This window comes from Macrotis lagotis, chromosome 3, assembly GCF_037893015.1.
Source record: "Macrotis lagotis isolate mMagLag1 chromosome 3, bilby.v1.9.chrom.fasta, whole genome shotgun sequence".
NCBI classification, from domain to species: domain Eukaryota; kingdom Metazoa; phylum Chordata; class Mammalia; order Peramelemorphia; family Peramelidae; genus Macrotis; species Macrotis lagotis.
The window spans coordinates 219,747,599-219,774,092 of record NC_133660.1 but is presented as its reverse complement, the minus strand read 5'-3'; the positions used below and the strand labels follow the sequence as shown (position 1 = coordinate 219,774,092).

At 39.1% G+C, this 26,494-nt stretch overlaps 1 protein-coding gene across 2 annotated transcripts in view; it reads left to right on the top strand.

The window, feature by feature from the left end:
* The window catches only part of DOK7 (docking protein 7), a 116,263-nt gene that overhangs the window by 76,233 nt on the left and 13,536 nt on the right, over positions 1-26,494 (top strand). For both annotated transcript variants that reach the window (XM_074229860.1, XM_074229859.1), the window contains one exon: positions 19,013-19,055. In XM_074229860.1, coding sequence (XP_074085961.1) covers positions 19,013-19,055 — 43 coding nt within the window. The remainder of the gene's footprint in view (positions 1-19,012; positions 19,056-26,494) is intronic.

The window sequence follows — 26,494 nt, the reverse complement described above, 5'->3', positions numbered from 1 at the left end:
TATTGGATCTTTTCAGTACCCCTGAGAACCTGTAAGGGGCCCAGGACATCATGCTGTTAAAAATACATATATACATATACATATGCCTCAAGGGAAACTGGAGAGGAATTAAGGATTACTAAATTAAAGTTTCTAAAGTGCTTTTAATAAATTTAGTCTTGCACTTTGGTTAAAAAACCAAATCAATCCCATGAGGACAGACATGGTTGAATGTATGACAGAGCTTGTGAAAAAGAGATGAATAAAGAACTACAATGGATTGGAAGTCCAATATCAGTTAGCAATCAAATATAAATTAACAAAATGTGAACTAGCGACTGTATCTAAACACACATATCTTATGAACTAGTAACCAAAAAGAAGTGAATAGTTTTAGGCTGTCCCTGGTTTTTAAGGGAAGGTGATGTTTCAACTATCTTCTTTCTTGGTCAGACCATAACTGGATTTTTCATACTGGGTTATAGATGCCAAGTTTTAGGAGGGATATTGACAAACTAGATTGCAACCAGAATGATGAGATTAGAAACTAAATTTTCTGAAGAATAGATAAGTGACTGGGGATGTTGATTCTCAAGATGAGGGACAGATCACATTGTTCAAATATCTGAAGAACTGTTATCTAGAAGACATAGTAGATAAAAAAATTCTCTCTGTGTCTTTGTCTCTATGTCTCTATTTCTGTCTGTCTCCATCCATCTCTGTCTCTCTCTCTGTCTCTCTCTCTCTCTCTCTCTGATTCTCTCTCTTTGTTTCTTTCTCTGACTCTCTTTCTCCTCCCTCCCCTCCCCTCTCTTTCTTTGTCCCTTTTCTCCACCCTATTTCCCCATTTTGGTCCTTACCTGCAATTTCATCTGTGTGTGAGAATTCCTTAATATGGAAACCTTCTCTATTATTCCATTTCAACAATTAATTTGTGGTATAGCCTTAGAGATTCACCTGGGACATCAGGATATTAAATAAATTGTCCACAGTCACAAAGTTAGTATGTGGAAGTTAGTATGAGGCAGGACTGCAACCCAAGCTGGTTCTCTATCCTCTAGGTCAAGTCAACTATCCAGACTTAAAGATCATGTGAGCAGATTTAGATTTATCTGAGGGATATTAGAGTTTCTCTCTTCATTTTAGAGAGAGAAAATCACTTCTTTGAGGTCACACGAGGAGTAAGGACCAGAACTGGGATTCACACTTTCTGATTTCAAATATGACACTAACTCCATGGACATGCTGTAGTTCTGAGAGCAAAATTAGAACCATTAATTAGTCAGATTTTGGACCAGTATAAGGAGGGATTGACTAACATAAAGAGCTGATCTAAAATATAGAATGGATTGCCTTGTCATAGAGCAGGAGGTGATGTATTCATTGGCACTGGAGGCCTTCAAACAGACACTGGATGACCACCCATGTTTGGTAAGCTATGGAGGGAGCTGGGCTATATGACATCTGAGGTACTTTCTATATCTGAGATGCTATGGTTTCAGGGAGTGCTGCTGCATCCCTGTTAGGGTTCTGTTTCTTTGCCCAAATCCTTTTACCACTCAATCACTGCTCTGGACTTTATCTAGGAAGCTGTGAAAGTCTTTAGGATAGATCCACTTTCATTCCTGGACTCTTCTAAGATTAGAGAGGAAGAACTGAAAGAGGTAAGATTAGACCTTTCCAGCCCATCTTCAGGGCTGGAAGCTTTAAAAAAGCTTGAGAAATTGAGAGGGAAGAGAAGACACCTATCTATCCCTATCATCTATTTCTCTGTTTTTTTCAAATCAGACTTTTCTTTAAGGAGTCTTGGAATTCTTACTACTCTTATACATCCAGATCTGAATATTTCCTTCACCAATAAGTGATAAGTTAAAGATATGGGATATTTCTAAACAGGGTTGGTAACCATTTGTTGGGATCATTGTAGAATGTTGGACCAGATGATCTCAAAGGTTTCTTAATTTATGTCCTCCACAGCTTAGTGGAAGACATAAAAAGTCTAAATGCAGATGGTTTCAGGAATTTCTGTGATTGAAATAGAAAATTCATTCCCTGGAGGGGAGGGAAGGAGTGTCCATTAGTTCTTAGCTAAGTTGGTTCTCTGAAGATGGTCCATCATCAGACCTTTGTCTGAAGCCCCTTCAGCTTGGCAGACCTACAGGATCCTGTTCTCCACTTAGCATGGACTTTAAGAACCAAGACCACCCCACCAATGAGGCACAAGACTTTAACATTTACATTTTAAACTGTCTATCTCTTTGTATAATATTCCTTTTAATAGGGAAAGCTTTGTATGTTTTTCACAGCACAGTTGGTTGCCTTTTTAATATTTAGCTGTCTTTATCTGTTAAGAATGAAAACCCTCCCTTGAGAAAGGATTTCAGAATTGGAATGTGCAGCCAAGACTTGGAGCCAAAAGATCCAGGTTCAAGTCCTAGCTCAACAATTTTTCAACTGTGGGACCTGAGTTTCATCTTCCTCAGCTGTAAAAATGAGGATAATATTTGCATCATATAGTTTTCAGGCTTGTCAGAGCAATCAAATGACATAATGGATATAAAATACCTATTAATCATGGAGGACTTCCAGCAATGTAAATTATGTCACCCAGGCCTTTCCATGTACCTTCTCTGCTCCTTGACCCACCCTCAACAATCACCCCTTTTATTTGAGCATTGATCTTGCATAATACACATATTTGTCAAATGTATAACCTTAAACATAATACTTCCCCTCTCTGGACCTCAGTTTCCTCATCTGTAAAATTAGGTAGTTGGATTGTATCACTTAAGTGCCTTCTGACTTTTAAATCCTATGATTCAAAATATTCTGATAACTATAACTCTAAAACAGCCTAATAAGTTCAAATACTGCTTCTTAGAGGGGTACAGCTTCTTAAAAATACTTATATACTCTAAACACAATATCAGTATAGAAAGAACATTGCTGAAACAAGTCTAGATTCTCACTGTGAATCTATCTCATAGATCTTTATAATTAAAAAAAAATCTCCTAAACAAGGATCTATGTCAAGAAGATCCTAATTCTATCTCCAGCCTCAAAGACTGGTCCAGTGAGACTTGAGAAGCAGCAGGTACAGAAGTCTAGATTTCCATGGAGAAAATTTCTAATTTCTAGAAATGAGGTTTTTCTGGGTTTTCTGAGAGCCCTCCTAAGGGCTGGAGGTGGTTCTGCCAGCAAGAAGTCTACTCTCCAGGACATGGAATGTGATAATGATCAGGCTGAAAGGTTTTCTTGTTTTTTTAATATATCCTAAACCCTGAAAAAAATAATTTTCCTGCAGATATATCCAGTGACTAAGGCCTAAGAGCCTGAACTTTCAGTGAGATTGACTCCCTTCTTTGGAACTAAAGCTATTTTATCTTGGCTCCTGTAGGATGCCTGGCCTCGATCTGTCAGACCTTGGAATCTTTGGATTTTTAATCCTTTGGGGGCTTTCTTCAACATTTAATTATCTATAATAACAAGGCCCCAGTAAAGGTCTGTCCTCATTTCTATTGGAGACATCTCTTCTCTTTCAATACCTTAAAAATGAAACTGCACTAATCTTAAATCAGGAATGTGAGATCTCATTAATGGAAGAGGGATGACTTTAAAAATTATTTTAAATAAAGATCAGGGATTATATTACATATGTCTTACTGAAAATAAGGGTCACATACATAATAAGCACACTGGATTTGGAGACATGAAATCCAAATTCTAGTCTTGCTATTAACACTGTCTGTGGGAACTTGAGCAAAAACATTTCCCTGTAAATTGGGGACAAAAATCTCATTGGGTCAGTTGTGAGAAAATCACCTTGTAAACCTGAATGAAGGTGGTTTAGAAATGGAAAGTATGATTTTTTTCTGATTAGAGCTGGGCAGTTACTCTAGCTTTTCATGTGTCTCTATTCTTACCAGGAGACCAGTCTCTTTTTTGGGAGAGGATGGAGAATAGATGTGGAAATTGTCACTTCCAGCCTTTGATCTTGTTTCTTGGTCAGGAATCCTGTACTTCCTCTTGTCTTTTAAAAGACTATATAGGGAAGTCAGGAATTGATTTGGTGATTTTATTTGGATCTCTGGGTTCTAGTTGTACCATAAACACGGTTTTCTGGGACTGGGAGAGGAATGTTTGGATTCCACCAGGGTTTAGTGACTGAATTCGTTCAAGCAGTCAGTTGTTAGACTGAATTATATTTTTAAATTGTTTTCTTCACCATTTATGTGTCTGATATCATTATGGCAAATGGAAAACATTGACCCTCTGGGTCTCCTTTGGCAACAATGTGATCTTGGGCATCTTACTCCTTCTCTATGGGCCTCAGTGTCTTCATTTCTGCAATAAAGAATTTTGACAAGGTGATACATGAGGTTTCTTACAGCTATTAATCCTAAGCCCTATGACCTTTGTTTTCATAGGTCTCACTCACTAATCTTTTTTTTAAATGAAACTCATTGATGAAATAATATAACTAATAAAAATAGCAATGGAACACTCTTTCCATGAATTTGGGGCACAATCTCCCAGAAATGCATATACCAGTTATGGGAAGAATGGACATGCTTGGGGATGATGCAGGGAAGTATATACATAGGGAACATGTGGAAGGACCACATGGACTTGGGCACATATGAGGCCATTCATGAGATGTCTGATGACATCTGTGAATGATTTCATCTCACTGCTCTTTCTTGGTCCAATTCTTGTTGGGCCTTATGGCCTGCTGGGAATCATGTCATATTTATATGCTTCCCTATGATTGTTGGAACTCTGCTGTTTCTCAACCTGGATGTCATGTCTCTTACAGGTTTGTTTTGAGGATCAATAGGGATGAGGGTGAAGGTGATTTGTAGCCAAATGTGATGGCACCCACTTGTTCATAATTCCTGCTTCTGGGGAGGTTGAGGTTGATAGATTGCTTGAACACACCTTGGAAGTTCTGAGATGCATGAAGACTAAAGCTAATTGGGTGCCTGTACTAAGTCTGGGAAAAATAGAGTGAGCTCTCAGGGGCCGGGGCCTAGGCGGCCTAGGGAGGGGTGAACTGATCAAGGTAAAAAGTGAAGCGGGTCAAAATATTCATGTTGATATATATCGGAGTAGGGTTTGGGCATGATAAGGATGTCCAAAATCAAAACAAAACAAAAATGAACAAAAACAGAAGGAAGGGATTTGTAAATTATTAAGTACTATAAGAACATTAGCTTCTGTTATTACTATCTCTGTTTCTATGCAAAATACACTTGCTGTATCCTGCAGAGTAGAAGAAGGATTGGCATCATTCAACATAATTTCGGGAGATAGAACTGGGGCCAGTGGGAGGGAGATAAAGGAAGGCAGATGTTGGTTCACTGTAGTTCCCCTATTGTTCTCCATTCTTCTCTCTGGAGCTATTGAGAAAAGGATAAAACTCCTTCAACAAGACAACCCTTCAGATAGTTGAATCTAGCTATCATGCCTTAAATCTTGGATTCTCCAGACCAGCCATTCCTAATATCTTTAGTCTTCTCTCTCCATACTTAGTTTTTCTCCTTTAGACACACTCAAGCTTGTCAACATCCTTGTGAAAATGTGACATCCAGAACCAGACACAATACTCTCAACCCATGTGGTCTGACTAGGGAAGAAGACAGCAGTAGTATTGTTATTTTTTTTTGTTTTTAACATTTAAATTTAGCAGAGGACTGGTGATCTCATCAGTGCATGGACTGTGTAGGTGAGAATTACAGCTCTTTCCTTACATACTTTTTTCCCCCTTCTGTTCAATTCCATATCTCTCTGGGAAACATCCATAGAGGACTATCCAATGTACTGAAGGCTATCATAGGATTCTTTTAGGGCAGCTACGTAGCACAATGGATAAAGCCTCAGACCTGAAGTCGGGAAGATCAGAGTCAAATCTGGTTTCAGACATTTACTAGCTGTGGCCTCCAGGGCAAGTCACTTAACCCTGTTTACCTCTGTTTCCTCATCTGTAAAATGAGCTAGAAAAGAAAATAACAAACCACTCCAGTATCTTTGTCAAGAAAATGCCAAATGGAGTCATGAAGAGTCAGACATGACTGAAAATGACTAAATAAATATTCTTTGAATTTTAATTTTATGTAAACATTATTACAGTTCTCAAGTTTGTAACCAGTATATTGAAGTTTTTCATTACAGAAAAGCTTGCTTTTTATGCCACATCTTGAGCACAAATCATCATTTGTCACTAACTGGTGTTGCAGCAGATAGAGCAATAGGCTTGGAGTCAGGAAGATCTGGGTCCAAATTTAACTTTAGATGCTTATTAGCTATACGGTCCTGGGCAAGTCACTTTTTCTGTCTTGGTTTCCTCATCTGTAAAATAGAAATAATAATACCATCTACTTCTCATGGTTGTTAAAAGTTTAAAATGAGATAATGTTCATAAAGAGCTTTCCAAACCTTAAAGCACTATATAAATTCTATTATTGTTGCCATTATTATTGTTATTATTATTATAACATCCTTATGGCCTATTTATGCCCTAATCTCTCTCTTGAAATGAAATCCTCTATCATCAACTACCTTTCAGACATCTCAAGTTGGATGTCTCATAGACAATTTAAACTAAAACAAAACTCATTATCTTCTTTCCCCCGCTCCCCCAGCAAATACTCCAACTTTCTTGCTACAGTTGAAGGTTATGCTCTTTTCCTAGTCATCCAAGCTCCCAACCTCAATATCATTTTCAATTCTTCACCTGTACTCACCCCACCCATCCAGTTTGTTGTCAAGTCTTGTTTCTATCTTAACATTTTCTCCTCTACATCTTCTGTTCTCTTCTTACATAGTTTCCCCCTGCCAGCAGACCTTCATCACTTTTCACTTTACTCTTATAATAACCTTCTAATTGGTCTCTCTGTCTTGTCAAGCCTCTCCTCAATCTAATATATCCTTTCCTCAGCTAAAAAGAATGACTATGTCATCCCCCTACTCAACCAACTCAGTGGTTCTATGATCAATTATTAATCCTCACTGTGGATTTTCAAGCCCTTCACCATTTGGCTCTTCTTTACTATCTGGTCTCCTTCCACTTTACTCTTCTCCATGACATTCATTCAGCAACACTGTTGTTTCTCACACATGAAACTATCTTCATGATCTCCATGTTTATTTGCTGACTGTCTACCATGACCAGATGCTCTTCCTCTTTGCTTCTGTCTTTTAGCTTTGCTGGATTCCTTGGAGTTTTAGCTCAAATCCTACCTTCTAGAAAAGCTTTGCTTAATTTTTCAAGTCAAGTCAGCAAGCATTTATCAAGCACCAACTGTATACTTGGATACTGTGCTAAGCTTTGGACATTCAAAGACATTCTCTCCTTTCAAGAATCTCATGGTTGAAGGGACGGCTAGGTGGCGCAGTGGATAAAGCACTGGCCCTGGAGTCAGGAGTACCTGGGTTCAAATCTGGTTTCAGACACTTAATAATTATCTAGCTGTGTAGCCTTGGGCAAGCCACTTAACCCCATTTGCCTTGCAAAAACCTAAAAAAAAAAAAATCTCATGGTTGAATGGGGGAGACAACATGAAACATGAAAACTAGATATAAATAAGATATACAAAAAGGTATAAATTGGAGATAATCAAAAGAGGGAAGGTACTAGCATTAAAGAGAATCTTGATGAGCTTCTTCTAACAAATGAGACTTCAGCTAGGGAAGCTGTTCAGGGAAGCTGACAGAGATGAAGAGGGAAAGAACTCCAGATATGGGGACAGTCATTGAAAATGCCCAGAGTTTGGAGATGGAATGTTATATAAGGGAAACAGTAAGGAGGCCAATGTTGCTGCATCATCCAGTGAGATCTCTTCCAGCTCTAAGTTTGATGGGATAGTAGTAATGAGGCAATAGTGCCTGTTTGGCCCACTCCTTTCTCATGATTTTGGGGGCAGAGGACAGGTGGCTGTTGGGAGGTGGGCTGCCAATGAGGTAACCAGCAGCTCAGGAAGGACCTGTCTGTTTTATTCTGGACAGAGGTTCTCTCTTCTCCCCTAGCCTCAGGCTTTTGTTCTGAGATCATGCTCTGATCAATAGTAATTGTCCTGGCTTTGATCTCTTCCCTAGGAGCATAGTATAAATTGAGTTCCCTGATAAGGGCAATTTCCTCAAATGGTAGGTAATTATAGCTCTTTCATTATTTTTTCAATAATACTTACTTTTCAATTCATTGGACTATTTAAAAAATTATATGGTTGATCTATATTGGAACCATTCAAGTATTGGCCTAATACTTATCTGTGTCTAGCCTCACTTAAATAAGATTTCATTCTCCCATCTCTATCTCCTCAGTCCCAGAATAAAAATCACCCCATTTTCAGGCCCTTTCAGTAAAATATATAAAGACACAGAAAAAACATTGGATTTGGATGTTAGGAAGAAGTGGGTTCAAAAGCCAGATCTACACTAATTGTATGACCTTGGGAAAGTCATTCTCTAGGCTTCTGTTTCTTTGTTTACAAAGCCAAGGCTGTGGAATAGATAAACTGGTTCAATCCTGCCTCTACCATTCTAGGTTCTTTGTGTAATATTGAGCTAAGCATTTCTTCTCTCCAGCTGGTTTCCTCATGTAAAATGATGGGGAGGGGCATTGATTGCTCTAGATAAAGTCTTTTTAAAATCTGTTATCCTTTGATTTAAAGTCCCTTCTTGCTCTACCTGACATGCTGTGTTTTAAGGTTTCTTGCTACTAAATTGATATGATTCAAGAGATGATGCAAAAAAAACCCCCAAAACAAACAAAAAAAGAGATGATGCAGATTATATAGCACTAGAATTTGAGACAGGAAGACCCAATTTCAAATCTAGCTATCTGTTATCAACTGTGTGACCCTGGGCAATCACTTTACCTCAGTTTCTTCATATGCAAAATAGAAATGATGGTAGCTCCTAGGGTTGTTGTGAAGACAAAACGAGATAATATTCGTAAAGTACTATATGCACACTAGCTCTTATTAATTAATTAATGTCACATCTGTTTATATGGTCAAAGGCAGAAAGGCAACATCTGGATCCCCATGTTCAAAGTCTGAAGCATTTGTCCTTTAGGATGTTGCTTTTTCTGGTCTGCTTATGAAATGAGAGTCTGCTTTGTACCAGTGAAGTAGACATTGTTCAGAGGCAGCCAAAGCAAAGGGAAGTTTGAAACACAGACAGTTCAGGAAGGGAAAGCAAATACAGATTACCTAAAACACATGTGTATCATCACCCCACCAGGGTTCATCTTGGAATCCAAAGCTACTTAGCTGCTGGGCCTATCTGCCTCCTGAAACAGATGGTGAACTTGGCTGAGCATTAGCTGCCAGACTAAGATCTAATTGTTAATTGCAAGGGAACAATCCCATCTCCCAATGTTACCTGCAGTTTTCAGCATAGTCCTTGAAAACTAGCAGCAGAGAGGACACATTCCCATTATATAAAGTTCCACATTCAAAATACCAGACTCTGAATCCCTTGAATTAGTTCTCCTCTTTTCCTATCCTGTCCTATTCTCTCCTATTTTCTCTTCTCCCCTCCCCCTTCCCTCTCCTTCATTTTCTCCCTTTTCCCTCCCCCTGACTTTTTCCTCCTCCTCTGCTTTTTCCTGTTCCTCCTCCTCCAGTGTAATAGAATTATACTAACACAATAAAGACAGATTTAGAGTAATGGAAAACCAATCCAAAACTATGTTCAAAGTCAGAAAAACCTGACTTTCAGTCCTTACTTTGACAGTAGATATATGACCTTGGTCAAATCCCTTCCCCTCTCTGAGCCTCAGTTTCCTAAAATCTAGATGATCTCAGTGATCTGTAACTTCAACATTCTGTGATTCAAATCTTAGGAATGATGTGTATATGGCCTAGGAGAGACGTGTGACATCATTTAGTCTAATCCCCTGATTTTATGAAGGACAAAACTATGATCTCTAGTTCCTTCCAGGGACTGATCAAAGCAGTTCTATTCCTAATAGCTACATGGTGCTTCACTGAACATTATATGTCCTAAGTAAGGAAGGAGAGTTATCTCATTGAATCTTTACAGTACTTCTCCAAGGAAATTAGAATAAATGATGCTTTACCAGTTTTTATCAGATGAGAAAAAATGAAGGTGAGCAATGATCAAGGGTCTACTGTTTGCTGAATACTGGGCTGAATACTTAGCTAAGTGCTAAGGGAAAAGGGGAGAAGTACTTTATATAGTCCCTATTATGTTCCTGGTCCCATGGTAGAACATTCTACAAATATCATCTCTTTTAAGACTCAGTAATAATCCTTCAAGTTAGGTGCTATCACTGCTGTTCCTATTCTTCATGATGCCATTTGAGACTTTTCTTGGTAAAGATATTGCAGTGACTTGCCATTTCCTTCTCCAGTTCCTTTTTTACAGATGAGGAAACTGAGGCAAGCAGGGTTAAATGATTTGATCAGGGTCACACAGTCAGCTAGCAGTGTCTGAGGTCACATTGGAACTCAAGTCTTCCTAGCTCCAAGCCTGACGCCTTATCTACTGGGTCATCCAGCTGTCTCATTTTTGCTATTATCATCTCCATTTTATAGAAGAGGAAATTGAGATCCAGAGAAGAAAAGAAAAGAAGGAAGAAAATAAGCATTTATTAAAGCTAGGTACTATGTTAAGTGCTTTACAGAGTATCTTGTTTGATCTTCATAACAATCTTTGTTGCTATTATTATCACCATTTTATAGAAGAAGAAACTGAGGCAGACAGATTTGCCCAAGGTCAAACAGCTATTAAATATCTGAGTCTGGTTTTGAACTCAGGTCTTCCTTATTCTAGGTCCAGAGCTCTATCTAATGTACAACTAGCAGCTTCTTTAAATCCTGGAAAAGACAAGGTAGGGTGACTACCTTCATGAAATGTATAGTCTATTAGGAGGAATCCCACTTCTGACCTTGTTTGGCTCTGATCCTCAGTAATATCTCTAAATATTTTTCTTCATTTGCAAAATGGAAATTAATTCTCACTTTACCTAATGGCTGCTGTGATAAAATGTTTGAAGGCTTTGTATAAATGTGAAATAGTAATAGGGCAAAAAACTACAAGCAACTTTAATATATATATATTAATTATTATGTATTCAAGAGGTACAAGGAAATTATTAGATGAGAATTCAGTGGGGAAGGTGGTTATAAGCCATGGGGATCAAGGCAGCAATCTTGGAGGGAGTGACATTGGAGATGGAATTTATAGGAACTCAACCAACCAAAGAGGGAGGGGAATAATGACTTTCCACTGAATCACAAAACTAGGATTTGTTTATAAGCCTCCTGATGCTAAGTGAAGAGGTTAAGTTACCATACCAAACTTTCTCTCTAAGAGTAACCTGTCTAACTTAATAACCACTTTTAGGTTCCCAGGTAGGAAAGACAGAAGGTGCTCCCACCCATATTTGAATGTAAGACTCTATAAAGTCCAGGCTTTGCCTATGGACTTCCTAGCCAATTAGACTTTTTTGAGGAGCAGCTAAATTGGAATTGTAGTTAAGGCTTGTAGTATTGGATGCTGAAAACATTCTTACAGGTTCTGGGATTTTGTCATCGTGAACTCCTCTTAAGCTGAGGTAATTACCAGTCCCACTTTCCAAGTCGTCTTCTTTCAATTATGGAGACCATTTCTCTGGTGACATTGTTAGGGTTCACTAATCCAAAAAATTGGGGGTTGGTGTAAGATGTCTGAGAAAGAAATCATGAGATGCTGACTTTCTCCCAGGCAAGTTGACCTTTTATTGGACACTGTGATGGCACAATGGGCTAAGGTGGGAGGTACTATAGCAAAGAGGAATCTGGCATATTCTTGTTTAGATAGGAGAGAAGTGGGAAGAAGAGAGGAAAAATGATCTCAGAAAAATAAATAAGTCTGTTTGAAGTGTGTCTGGATCTCAGAAGTTGATGGCACCAAGAGACAGGAGGGACAGAACTTATAATTGTTATAAACATTCTTGATAAAGAGGATTTGAGATATCAAAGAAGAACCCAGATGCTGATAATAAGTGATCAAGTGATCAAGGCAGACCCTCATGTAAGGTAAAAGGGCAAAGATAACCCCAAGCAGTGGGTACTAATAATAGGCCACTGGAAGTCAGAAAGGCCTTGGATAAAATTAGAGGTAGGGACTGCAGAGCCAGTAATTAAGTCATAGCTAGAATTCCCAGTTCTAGCAGTGATCCAGAAAGGACACTTATAGCAGATCTGAATTTTGGAGAGGGGGCTGATTACTTGGGACCCTTCATCAACATGACCTTCTGCGCCAAGCTCATCTGAATCTTAGATGCCAGATACACAACCCATCACTGGGCTATCATTAAAGTCTTTACATCTTTTAGAACATGATGGACAAGTTTGGAAAGTTACTAGTATAGCCTTGGAAAACCCCACAGTAGGGCATTGGAGGTAGACATCAGTGGAAGTTTATGCATTTTCATTCTTTATTACTTAATTTCAACAAATGCTCAATCTGTAATTATTTATAACTAAGAATGCATGAGCTTAACAGCTTGTTCTCTAGTAATATAATTAAATTCCACAATATTTATTATGCACCATCTTGAGCCAAGGCCATACTGGAGGAAATAAGACAGAATAAAACAATCCTTGTCCATGCTGAGCTTACAATTTAAGCTGTATAAGATGTATATGCAGATTAATATCATACAAATTAAAATATAGTAAATGCACAGGAGAAGAAGAAAGAGCTGGGGATATAAGGGGGATAAATGAATGAATTAAATGCAAATGGGCCTATTTCTATTACAGTTTGACACTATTGCTCCAGAATCAAGTGGTCAGTTGAATTCATCAGACCTCTAGTGTTTCTACTAATGTCTTTTACTTCAGGATCTTTGCCAAGAAGACCCCAATGGGGTTCTAAAGATTTGGACACAACTAAAACAAAGAACACCACAACTGATTTCAAGGCCAGCACTCTACTCCTACAGCCTCCACACTGTTTCCCATCTAAAGAATGAGTAAATCCATAATGAATGAATTTTTGAGACAGAAGGAGAGTGTGCATTCCAAGACTTGGAGCCTGCCTGTGTAAAGACATGGAAATAAGAGAATTTGGTGTTCCAGCAGCAGCAAGAAGGGAAGGGGAAAGGAATAAACATTGATATAATGCCTGCTATGTATACTTTACTAATTTTTTTATACAAATATTATCTTACCCATTTCTCACAACACCTGACCAGGAAAATCCTGCTATTCTTCTCATTTTGCAGTTGAGGAAACTGAAGCAAACAAAAAAGTGAAGTGACTTGCCCAGGGTCACACAGGGTCTGAGGTCACATTTGAATTTAGATCCTGACTCCAAGACCACCAACAGGCCAATAAGACTCAACCACAGGGCTCATGAAGAAAAAGCAAGTAAAATATTTCTAGAAAAGTAAGCAAGATTTGGATTTTTGAAGGGCTTTAAAAGCCAAACAAAGGATTTTGTATTTTATCCATGAAATGAGAGAGTCACTGGAGTTTCTTAAAGAGGAAAATGACATTATCAGACCTTGGCTTAAGGATTATCAATTTGATAGCTCAATTGAGGATAGATTGAATACGGTAGAGCCTAGAAGTTGGGAGATACATTAGGCTATGAAAGTAGACCAGGTGAGGAGTGATGGCCATGTAAATGAAGAGAAGTGGGTAGATAGAAACAATGGGCAGAATCACCAAGACTCATAGGTGATATGTGGGTGGATTCGAGGAGTCAGGGAGAAAATAGAGTCAAGGATAGCTACAAGGGCTGGATTGACTCAAAGGATGGTGTTCTCATAGAAATATATAGGGAAGTTAGAAAAACTGGTTCAGATGGAGATGAGGAGGGGATTATCAGTTCTTTGTTGGACATGTTGAGTTTATGATTCCTCCTGCCTCATGCTCATATATTTATCTTTCTCTCCTTTCAAGGCTCTGTTCTGGTCTGGAAGCAATTAGATTTTCCTACTGGATCTTTCCTTTGACTTCTTCAATTCAATCCAATTCATGGAATGCAACAGCTTTTAGAGCAGGGATTGGCCTGTTGCTTTTTGTTTGTTTGTTTGTTTGTCTTTGTATTTAACAGACATCAATTAAATACCTATTATGTGCAAAACACCTTTTGCACCCGGAGCTGTATCACCTTCATATATATATGTATGCGTGCGCGCACACACACACACACACACACACACACACACAGGTAATCTCAACTCCATCACTACCTCAGGTCTACTCTCCAGGAGCCTATTATGCTTCTTGAGGGTGGGATATGTAAATCATACACAAAAAAATATGTAACATATAGTAGAGAGCAATAGTGTAGAGAATAATGGGTGTGCTCCTGAGACTTTCATTGTTTAATTTTCAGACAGCTAGGAAATGTGTTTGGCAGTTCTGCTCAAAGCAGAGATCTTGGCATTTTTTAATGATTAATAACTCCCTTTTTAAAATCTGGACATAGGCAGGGGCTTGCGACATCTAATGAAGACTCATAGAAAGCTCATCATTTTAAATCTGATGCTCAGCCATCTGGCCTACTCCGAACCACCCATTTCTTTGAGATGATCTTCAAGTTGGCTTTTGATTTCAATTTTATTAGCAAAACATTGGTTTAGTCAATTCTCATCTGGTTCAGGCAGCTAGAGGAGGTCTTTTCCAATTAAATTATTTTATCCTATACTTGTCTGTCTGTCCTCTGCCATGGAGGAGGCAGATAGGCAAACCTGTAGGTTATGTGTGTCTGGACACTGACAAACTGGAGCACGTCCAGAGGAGGACGACTAGGATTTTGAAGAGACTGGAGTCTCGGTTGAAGGGTTTGGGTATGGTCAATCTGGAGGACAGAAGGATATGGTGAGAAATGGGGGCTGTTCAGGGATTGGACTGGCCATCATTTGGGTAAAGGATTAGTCTTATCTGGCTTGGACCCAGAGGACAGAATTGGAAGACTGGCAGTAGTTGTAGAAATGCAGATTTTGATTTCTAATGATTAGATGGATCACAAAATGGACTGAATCCCCTTGAGAGGCAGTGGTTCCTCAACTAGGGGGTTGTTGGGTGGCATCACCAAGGAGGTATCTCTTTGGTTATTGGGAGGACTAGCTGAGGCCTGAGTTCTGTTCAGCTCTGGTTTTCTCAGGGTTCCACTGTCACCTCACAGTCACTTTACAGAGGGACAATTCTCCTGTAGCACAGCTGCAGGCCATCATCTGTGCCACCATTATTCTTCTCCTTTCCCCAGGAACCTATCACTTTTGATGAATCCAGCAAAGGATAAAACTGCTTCAAATAGCTGAGTCATGTTCCAGTGAGTGTGAGTGATGCAATACTTAAAGACAATGAAATAAATAATTTAAATTCTATTCCACTTCCAGGACTCTGTCTAACTTTGTGTCATAGACCTTGTCACTTGTGGCTTCAATTTGAACCTAATCATGGCAGAGAACCACCTTTTAAATCATTCAGTTCCAAAAGCCTGCAATAAGTGTTTGCAATTTCCGGAATGCTCTGCTTAGGGCTGGGGATTCAGACATGAGGTTAACCTAGTCCTGTCCTCAAGAAGCTTATAGTTTACTCAGAGTCATTAAACATTACCCAACAGTGTACCTGATACAAGGTGCAATGTCAAAGTGGCAGAGACAAAGGAGAGATTCAAAATTTAGGAGATAATCAATTTCAGGAGGAAATTGGGAGCTAAGGTACATTTATATAGGTAGAACTTGACTTCTATAAATTTTGAAAAGGAAAAAGAATTTTAGCAAAAGTGGGAGTGAATGTCTCATAGGAATGGAGGTGACCCCCCCCCCCAATACACAGAAGTAGAAAAGAACAGGAAAAGATCAGGGATCAACCAATCAAAAATCAAGAAACGAAATAAAGATGTAAATAATCAGAATGAGAGAAGGTTCCTTCATGAGAAAGATTACTGGAAAAAAATTGACCCTTTATCTTTATCCTGGAAAATGGGAGGCAAGGGAATGAAGGCTATCTGGCTCCTATTGCACAAATCTGCCCAACTCTGCCATAATCTCTGATGAGTCCTGTGCAAAAATGGTGATTGAATTTGTTGTGTACTCTTATGCAACCTAGAGGGCTTGGTAATGCTAGTGGATCAGAGGACTCATGTGTTACCTACCTGTTTGTGTTTTATTTGCCGTAAGTTCCGTGATGGCCCTGAGGATCATAAGTGATCTAAATTTGCATGTCCATATATGCTGAACTTAGTGATCTATACAGAAGCTGCTAGATAGACCTAGGAAATGCTGTATTGGTATTCTGGGTATTAAGGGACAGTTGCTTACAGTGAGACTCAAAGTCAAGAGTTCTGATGCCTTATCATTGCTTTTTCCACTAGAGTATGCCATTGTTCTCTGATTCCTTCTCACAGTCTTTTCTGGGAACATTAAACCTGGAAAAGAGAGGATTTTGGGGAGATATGACATGTTCAAATAATGAACTGAAGTCACTGAATCACAATATTGGGATCAAGGGGGAACTCAGAGGCTATCTAGTTCACCCACCACCCACACCTGAAAGAGAACTCCCTCTAGAACCCTCTAAATTCTGGAGTCTAGAACCAAGACATTACCCTGTCTCTGCTTGAAGGCCTGCACAGGTAGCCCATTCCATTTTGGACCAGTGCCAGTTGTTAGAAGGCTTTTTTTTTATCCCAAATATAAATTTGTCCCTTGGCATTTTCACACTTTGCTCTTAGTTCTGCTATCTGAACTTGGGCAGAAAAAACCAATCTAATCCTTCTTCCATGAGAAAGCCCTACAAATATTTGAGGACAGTCACTTCCTTCTACCTTTGCCACCCTCAGGCCATGGAGGCAGCAAGGTGGTATAGTGGATAAGTCCTGGGGCTGGAGTCTGAGTTCAAGTTTAACCTTGGACACTCACTCGCTGTGTCCCACCATCGCCCTGTCCCAACAAGTCACTTATGCTCTATTTTCCTCAGATGGTACTCATAGCATCTTCCATGCAGGGTACTGGATACAGTATCAAATGATATTATATTTGTAAAACCCTCAACCCATCGTAGGTGTGATAGAAAGGCTTGTTTCCTTCTCTGTCCTTCCCCCATCTGTTGCCAGGCTCAGTAGGAGCTTATAAATTGATCGGTATTTTTATGTGAACTGCCATTTGGAAGAGAGATGTTCTCTTTGGACCTGGAAGGCAGTAATAGGAACAATGAAGGAAGCTATGGGGGCAGGGCAGATGTTGGTTTATTGTGCAGAAAAGGACTTTCTCACAATTTAGAGAAGTTCAGAAATGGCATGGATTGTCTTAGGAGATAGTGAGCCCCCCATTCCTGTAGTCTTCAAGCAGACATGCATAACCTTTTGGGATCTATAAAAGGAGGATGGGTGGGTCCATGCAGGAGATGGACCAGGTAACTTCTGAAGTCCCTCCAACTATGTTCACTGGTCTGTGATCATACCTTGGAATATATTAAATTCCATAGTTGGCATTCATGCCTCTATCCTCCAGAATTTCTGTTCCTATCCATCACTTAAGACCTGCTTTTTGGTATTTATTTCTGAAAAAAAGCTCAATTCATTCCAGACGTTCTTCCAATGTATTTTTCATCACTCTTCACCAGAGTCAAGCAGTAATTTGCTTTTCCCTCTCTGGAAGTCTAGTATTTGAACATGGGACTTCAGCCAAGAAGCAGGAGCCACTGAAAGGCAGCAATCGCTATTTAGCCCTTAAATGTGTCCTGTCAGGTAAAAGGTCTTGATCTTTCTTAAAGTGGTTGGTGATGCTCTATGACTAATGAACAGTGACAGAGGTAGTCTCATTTTTTTTGGGCTTTTATTAGGCAATGGGGTTAAGTGGCTTTCCCAAGGCCACACAGTTAGGCAATTATTAAGTGTCTGAGGCCAGATTTGAACTCAGGTACTCCTGACTACAGTGCCGGTGCTCTATTCATTGCTCCACCTATATGCCTCCCACCCCAGCCTCATTTAAAAAAAAATCCAAGCTATGAAGATGTTTTTGAAACACTTTTGATTTTCCAGATCCCCAGTACATTTCACAGACCAGAGGAAATCCATGAAACCTGGATCAGAGGCCCAATTTGACCTTTCTAAGGAAATTATTAAGTATCTCAGGTCAAATTTGAACTCAGGTCCTCCTGACTCCAGACTGTTGCTTTGTCCACTATGCCACCTAGCTGCCCTTCTCTCATTAACTCTCATTGTGATCCTAGGTAATAATTATATATTCCCCTTTGCTGCATTTCAAATATTTTCCTTTATAAAATGAGTTTTGAAATATTAAGTTATTTAAGATTTCCTCTCACTACTGCCTTCCCTTTATGGTATATGTTCTTTTAGTTGTTGTTCAGTTGTTTTTCAGTCATGTTCAGATCTTTGTGATCATATATGGGGGTTTCTTGGCAGAGATACTGGAGTCGTTTGCTATTTCCTTTTCCAGTTCCTTTTACAGATGAGGAAACTGAGGCAAATAGGGTTGAATGACTTCTCACACAACTCGTAAATCTGAGGCCAGTTTTGAATTTAGTAATATAAGTCTTCCTTCATAAACATGATGTTCTATTTATTGTGTCATCTATTGTGTCATCTAGCTTCCCTTCTACATTCTTAAAGCTCATCTTTCTCTAATGTTCTATGCTTTATGGTCCTTTCTTACCCCATGGTTCTTTACATGGGACTATATGCCCTTCTGCATAATTTATAGGGTCACCTTCTCTCCACAAAGAGCAATGTGGCAAATCCTATGGACCCTGTTCAGGTGATTTAAAGGAAGTTTGGACTAGCTTCACAATCAAAGATTAAAGGAAGATTTTCTAATCTGCTCTCCCAGGAGGAAGCAGGAACAATACCCTCCTGCATGTGAAAGGCAAAGCCAGTCCTGGCTGAAGAGATCAGTCAACAAAACTGATGAGTTATCTATAGACATTGGGGATACAGGATTTCTGGGGCCCAATTTTAGGATTTTGAAATTTAGAAGACTGTCAAGGGCTCTGATGCTAGTGAAGAAATCTCTCAATCTCACCTTTTCTCTTCTGTTTAGGGAGCAGCTCTTTTCCCTCTGAGATTCTTCCCAGCACCCTCAGGTGGGTACAATGTGGATGCATGTTTGGGTAGGAGGGTTTTCATTTTATTTCTTTTGGGAGTGATGCTCTTATCTCCTTTGGACTCTTTTCGTGGGAAAAATTCAAAACTCAAAAATCACCCATAGAAGCTTCTATATCTGAACTTGAAATCTGACCAATTTGCTTTGGCCACTAAAGGATTTTGGGTGTGGAGCAGAAGGAACTAGAATGGAAGTCAGATGGATACCGTACAGAGAGGGATGGGATGGTGTAGTGGGAAGCACAATGAGCTGTAAGGGAAGAGATCTAGGTGCCAATGATATGGGGCACCCAGGCTGGCCCGCTATTGGAGTTATCTTTCACCTTCATTCACCTTCAGGCCTCATTTTCTTACCAGCAAAAAAAGGTGAATGATAGCAAAGTTTAATTTTGAGATCTTAAGATTCTTTAAGTCTTTGGCTATTCTTTCTTAAATTTGTAGTTTGAGTTCTAAATTTTCTCCCTCCTTTGTGCTTATTATTCCTAAAACCATATAAGTGTCTGTTATGAGCAATGCTCTGCTTCCTGGGTACAAGGCACCCAGGCACAATTATAGAACTACAATTCCATGACCCTATCGCTATGAGTCTAAGATTCTTTGACTTTATTTGATTCAGCTATGTTTCCCTCATTCTGTCTATCTCAGGGGATCTTAGACTTATAAGATTTCTTTTTTGTTTGTTTTTGTTTTTGTGGGGCAATAGAGTTAAGTAGAGACATAAAGGTTTTTTTTTTAAATTTATATTAAGGAGACCATATAGCTAGTCCTGCGTATTCCAGAAATGCCCTATATAGTATCCTTGATGAAAGAGCTTCTTCCTGGAGACTTCCAGGGTTGGAAACTTTCCATGAAGTAGCCTATTTCATTTTTAATTGCTTTAATCAATAAATCAAGAAATATTTATTATTTGATTTGTACAAGACTTTCTGCTCAACCACTAAGGAAAAAAAATCCATGTAGATCTCTTGCTTGAGAAGTATAAATGCTAATTATGAATACTTTTTCATTTTATATCAAGCCCAAATCCTCACTGTTGTTGATGTCTATCCAATAATACTAGTTCTGTCCTCTGGGGCCAAGAAGAACATGGCAGCTCTGCAGATACTTGGAGAGAGTTATCTCTTACTCTCCTGTCTTCTCTAAAAATCTATAAAATGAGATAGTGTCTACAAAACCCTTTTTGTAACCATTAAAGTACCACATGAGCATGAACTATCACCATTATTATTAATATTATATGGAATTGAATATTAGATCTCTCAGTAGCATTTGGCAGTGTTATAATCCTCTTGGATATTCTCTCTTCTCTGGATCTATACACTATCCCTCCTTCTTGGTTCTTCCTCTATCTGACTAATAATGCATTAGAGAGTCAAGGAGGCAGTGAGATGTAGAGAAAACTTTCTACTTCACTGGAGTTAGAGGAACTGGGTTCAAATCCCAATTCTGGTCCTTTATACCCATATGACTTTGGACAAGTCACTTAATTTTTCTGGGTCATGTGTTCTTCATGTGTAAAATGAGGGATTTGATTTGGATTTGATGGATTCTGAGGTCCCTTTAAGCACTAAAACTATGTTCCTATGATTCCTGCTCTTAATCAGGAGGGCTAGACTGATGGGTAGGAAAGTTAGAGAAGTCTACCTAGGAGTCTCACAAGTAATAGAAGCACTTAGGGCCAGTACTTCAAGCAAACTGACACATGTTAGCTGCTTAAAACCAAACACAAAAAAAAACAAATGGGCATTTTAGTATTCAGTGGATTTCCTGCTTATTTTATCAAGTAATAATGAATTCCTATGCAATGGATATCATTAACCACATTATGAATGCATCAATGTAATGAATCAATTTAGAGCTCAGATTCAATTTAATGTAATCAGCTCTCAGATCACAACTAGCTTTTTTTTAAAAAAAATTTGAACAAAATAGGGAGACTGGGATGGGAGGTGCATGCCCAATTATCAAAATGAGGAACAGAATATTATATTTCCTTCAAATGAAGTATGGTTTGGAAAAGCCCTGACCCAGGAATCAGGAGACCAGAATTTTTACACCTAGTTTTAACTTGATATTGACTTTATTAACTTACAGGGTATTGTGGGCAGCCACTTCCCATCTCTGGGCTTCATTCAGTGTCTTCGTCCAGAAAATGAAAGACTTTAAAGCAACCTCCAGCTCCAACATGAGATTCTGTTTGATTCAGTATTCTATTTTCCAAAATGCCTTTTAGTTCTAACATTCCATGTCTAATGTTTTATATGGATTACAATCCTTTCCAGATCTGACATTCTCTGATCTTACATTCTTCATAATAAACTCCTCTATTATTTCATTCTTTGTATTTTTATCCCTAGTCCCTAAGATAGTATCTGACATGTAAGGGTACTTAATAATTGCTTGATTAATTATGTTGATTTTAGTTTGAAAATTCTCTGAGTCTAGGATTTCCTGGTATTAAAGTCTGACTGTAGGCCTTGAATGTCTGGAATTGTGTCTGCATTGGCTGAAAAAATAAAAGAGATAGGGTATTAATGATGGAGATTGCTCATTTCATACAAGGCTCCTGGCAGGAGGGAAGAATCTTATTAGACAGTCATCTGTATGTAAGCTGAGGAGCTATGGGGTTCTGGGGGAGATTAGGAATGCAAAATCAATCAGAAAAGAAGCCTGGGGCTTCTTCTTCTGTCTTCTCAATTTGCTAATCCCATTAGAAAGCTGCTGTTTGAAAATAACAAGATGTCCTTTCTTATAGCACAATTTTTTTTTCACTGTGAATTTCAGCAAATTCTTAATGCATGAAAATATTTATTTGCCTTTGGGGGGTGTGATAGATCTGGACTTCTCAAAACACAGAGCCAGTGTGGTATGGTCAGAGAGGCATAGAGTGGGAGCCCAATGGTGGGTGCAGTGATGAATGCCTATTGAATTGAATTAATAAAAAATTATAGCAGCTCCTATTTCTCTACTGTTTCACCATTTAAAAAACACTTTCTTCCCAACTGCTCAGTGAAGTGGGTAATGCAAGCATAATTATCCATCCTGTTTTAAGGAGGAAGGCACAGATTCAGATAAGGGGAGTGTATTGAATCAGACCCCAGTTCTTGTTTTGGCTCTAATTTGTGGTGTGACTTTGAGCAGGTTATTTTATGTGGCTGCATCTTATTCTCTCATCTGAAAGATAACAGGCTTAGATAGCACATGATAAGTCATTAATTAATGATTGTGGATGGACAAATTGTTAGGACGCCTTTGAGAGTGTTACTTGTTCATGGAGTAAACTCAGATCTTTGCTATGGGGCCAACATAATTCCTGAATCAAAGTATTTGGAAATACCATATTTTAGGAAAGACATTGACATGCTAGAGTGGATAGAGGACCTTCACTGTTATCAAGAATGATAGAGGGGTGGCTAGGTGGCACAGTGGATTGAGCACCAGCCCTGGAGTCAGGAGGACCTGAGTTCAAATCCAGCCTCAGACACTTAATAATTATCTAGCCGTGTGGCCTTGGGCAAGCCACTTAACCCCATTGTCTTGCAAAAACTTAAAAAAAAAAGAATGTTAGACACCATATCATTCAAAGATTAATTAGTTGAAGGATCTAGGGATATTTAGCCTGGTTGGAAGAAACTTGCTTGATTTGGCTTTGTAGTAAATAACTAAGAATGATACAGGATAGTTACAGGAGGCTGTTATTAGCTTGATAGAAGGAAAAACTTTCTACCCATTAGATTTGCCCAATCATAGAATGGTTGGTCATGAGGTACTGATTTCCTCATTATTGAAAATCTTTGAGGAGAGACTGCATTTTCCAAGGGAATTGGACATAAAGTTGGGAGATTTAGCTTCAGGTCCCAGCTGTAACAATTACTAGCTGTGAGACATGTCCTTTGACTGTTGATGGGAATAGTGATGATACCTGAACTATTTGCTTTATAGGGATTTTATTGAGGAACTTGTTTTGCAAAATTTAAAATATTTTAACATAGTGAGTTTTTTTTTCATCGTGAGTTTTTCTTAAGAAATATACAGAGGATTAATGCTTCAGGTAACTCTTGTTCCAGAGCAGTGGTGTCAACACTGAATCATATGTAAACATCCCTGCAGGTCCTATACTGATTTAGAAAACCACATATTAACATTCACTTTTGAATTTTCATTTTTTTGTTAAATGTTTTCCAATTATGGTTTTATTTAGTTGTACTAGTACTGGGATTATTGCAAGGGAGGTTTTTGACACCTCTGGCCTGGAGGAACTTTGAGATTCCTTGCAGATCTGAGATTCTAAGATTCTGTGAGTACAGTTAAGCAACCTGCATTGTGCTATGTGCTGGAAAATCACATACAATAGCAAAACATTCTCTGTCCTTAAGCAGCCTACCATCTAGCCTGGTGAACTAGGCAGATACAAAATAGAAGATAATTTGGGGGCAAAGGAATTAGCAACTGTTGGGAACAGGAAATCTTTTATGTGGAGAGTGGCTCTGTTGTACCCCAAACTAGATGCGAGAAATGGAGACCAAATGAATTTTGAAATGGAGTATATTTACCTTGGGGGTTATTAGGAGTTAATCCCAAATCTAAGAACCCCAAGAATAGAATGAGCAAGGTTTTTATAGTATTTTGAGGGGTGGGGGTACCATGAGTAAGCAGGGTACAGAAGTAGAAATAGCAGTTAGATATATTTTCTTGTCAGACTTGCACACATGTAATATAGTAGAGATAGGAGGCCAATAAAAGAACTGAAGAGGGTCAGGGTCTGCCTTAGGTCTTAACATGTGTCCTGTGGCACAGGACAGTCACACACAAAAGAGAGGGTCAGGGTCTGCCTGTGATACACAGTCACGTACCAGGGAGACTTAGGTCAGATGGAGTTTACTATCTTACAGTTCCAGCATCACCTGGGGAGGAGGGAGGCAGTTTTAGGAGGGAGTAGGAATATTACAGAAACAGCAAAAGGATGTTAACAAGACCATTAGATGAGTACCAGATAAAATTTATGGTATATCTCATAACTCTCAGGGTCAACTATTTTAGCCCTGTCAGGATGTTCCCAGACTTAGGGGCGTTAGCCAAACTGTATTTCTGAGGAGTTTTTCAGGACCCAGAAAAGTGTCAAGGACCCCTTTACATAGTATTAATATTTTACTTCAGCTCCTGACATGATCTTTGAAAGACATTAGGAATTCCAAGAGGCAGAAGGAAGAAGGAAGTACATTCTAGGCATGGGATGCTAGTACAGAGATAATGGGAATGGAAGATGAAATTTCAAGGGATAAGAACTGTAACAAATCCAGTTTGGTTGAGCCAAAATGGAACTCACTCTGGCAGTGAGAGGGGATTAAGGAGAGAAAGCATGGGTCCAGGGGTAGGGGAGTGTGTGGTGGGGAGAAGGGTCTTGGAACAGCTGTTCTGAGGAGGATATAGAACAGAGGTGTCCAATATATGACTGGCTTAGTCCACAATACTCTGGAGTAAGGAAGGAATTAGATTAAAATATAGCTAGTAAATATATAGCAAAATAATAAAAATGAAATGTGTAGATAATGTTAATACATGGCTTTTTAAGATAATATGTGCCCACAGGGATCATTATCATGTAGATTTTATGACCCCATTTCTATTTGAATTGGATACCTCTGGTGTCGAGAATTCATTAGGGAGGAGTAAAATTATGAGAAAAGTCTAGGGATGAGCTTCTGTTAAAATTTTTGAAAAGGAGAAAAATATGTATTTGGAATCTTGAAATTAGTAAGCTTACTGTCCTTCTCTGATGGAACTTCTAAAGTATAACATGCATTTAAAAAATAATGCCTTCATGTCTAGGAATCAGCACAGGTTGCTCACAAATGAATCATAACAAATTATCCTCATTTCCTTTTTTGGAAGTAAGAGGAATGCCACAGATATCTCGTATGAATAAATACAAGGTTCATCCCAATAGATATGAGAAGAGAGTTGGGCCCTCTCAACAGGGAGGTTCTGCTTGTCCTCTAAGAAGGATGTAGGATGTGTTCAAGGAAGACTAGTACCTTAGTGTGAGGGCTGCTTTCCACCTTTGATGTCCACTTGAGCCACCTAACTCTTATCTGTACTCCAAGAAGTTGTAATATGCACAGCAACTACACTTAGGTAAACCATTTCAGCAGGCAGGCTAAACCACATCCAGGGTGAGGGTAACCGAAGGATTTTCAAATTCATCAGTGAGTAGTGGGGGGGGGTGTCTCCCCCAAACATGTGAAGTCTTCCACTGGTGGTATGGGTGGAGAACAGTTCTTTCCAATGGCCATGAACCCAACTGAAGCAGGTGCTATGGAGTGCTTAGAGCTTGTTTAGATATTGAAGATGCCAAGGTCATCCACTGCTTCTAAAGCCTTTGCCAGTTGTCCTGACTGTTTTGCTTTGCTGGATTATGATGACTTTGGAAGAGAGAGTGGGGTAGTTGATTTTGTACAACTCTACCTCACTTAAATCCAATTTTTGCATGCAACAAAAGATATCACTCATAACCATTCCTCAAAGTCCTGTGCCAACAGGCAAGTGATGAAACAAGCATGGATACACTGAAAGCTGTAGTCACAATCTTGCACACAGGCAGTCCAGGGTTGTTTCTCCACTGAAAGCAGCAGTGGGATTTGGCAGCCCCCTGGGTGACTGAGCATCGCTTTTAAGGATAACATTGTTCACCTCCTGATGTGAGGAAAGGGCTAGAAAAGATGCTCCCAAAATTGCTTGCTTACCCAACCCTGGCCTGATTACTGTGACAGGTAGGGAATTCCAGTGTTGTTGAGACACAAAAAACTATAATAAATTCTTCAAAGAAGATTCCACTCACCATCAGTGCATGGAACATGCACACATCATAGACAACACAAGATCCAATAGACCTGAAAGTTGAACAGCTCTTGTTGCAAGAGAACTCAGCAGATATGATAGCCAAATAGCAGCCTTGAGTGAAAAAGTTTGGCAAATGAAGGCCAGTCTACTGAAGTCAGAGCTGAATACACATTTTTTTCTGGAGTGGTCACAGTGAAATGGAATGCCATGAAGCTGAGATAGGTTTTGCAATCAAAACTAATCTAGTCAACATTCTTGAATGCTTACTAAAAGAAGTGAATGACAGGCTCATGACAATGAGATTGCCACTTCCAGGAAAATGCCATATCACCTTCATCAGTGCCTGTGCTCCTACCATGATGAACAATGATGAAGACCCGGAGACCCTTATCATCAATGTACCAAAAGAGGACAAGCTTACAATTCTGGGCAACTTTAATGGTAAAGTAGTATCAGATTACCAGACATGGGAGGGAGTCTTCAGGAGGAATGGAGTTGTAAACAGCAATGGCAATGATTACCTTCTACTGAAGACTTGAGCATCTCATGATCTTCTCATCACAAACACTGTCTTTTGTTT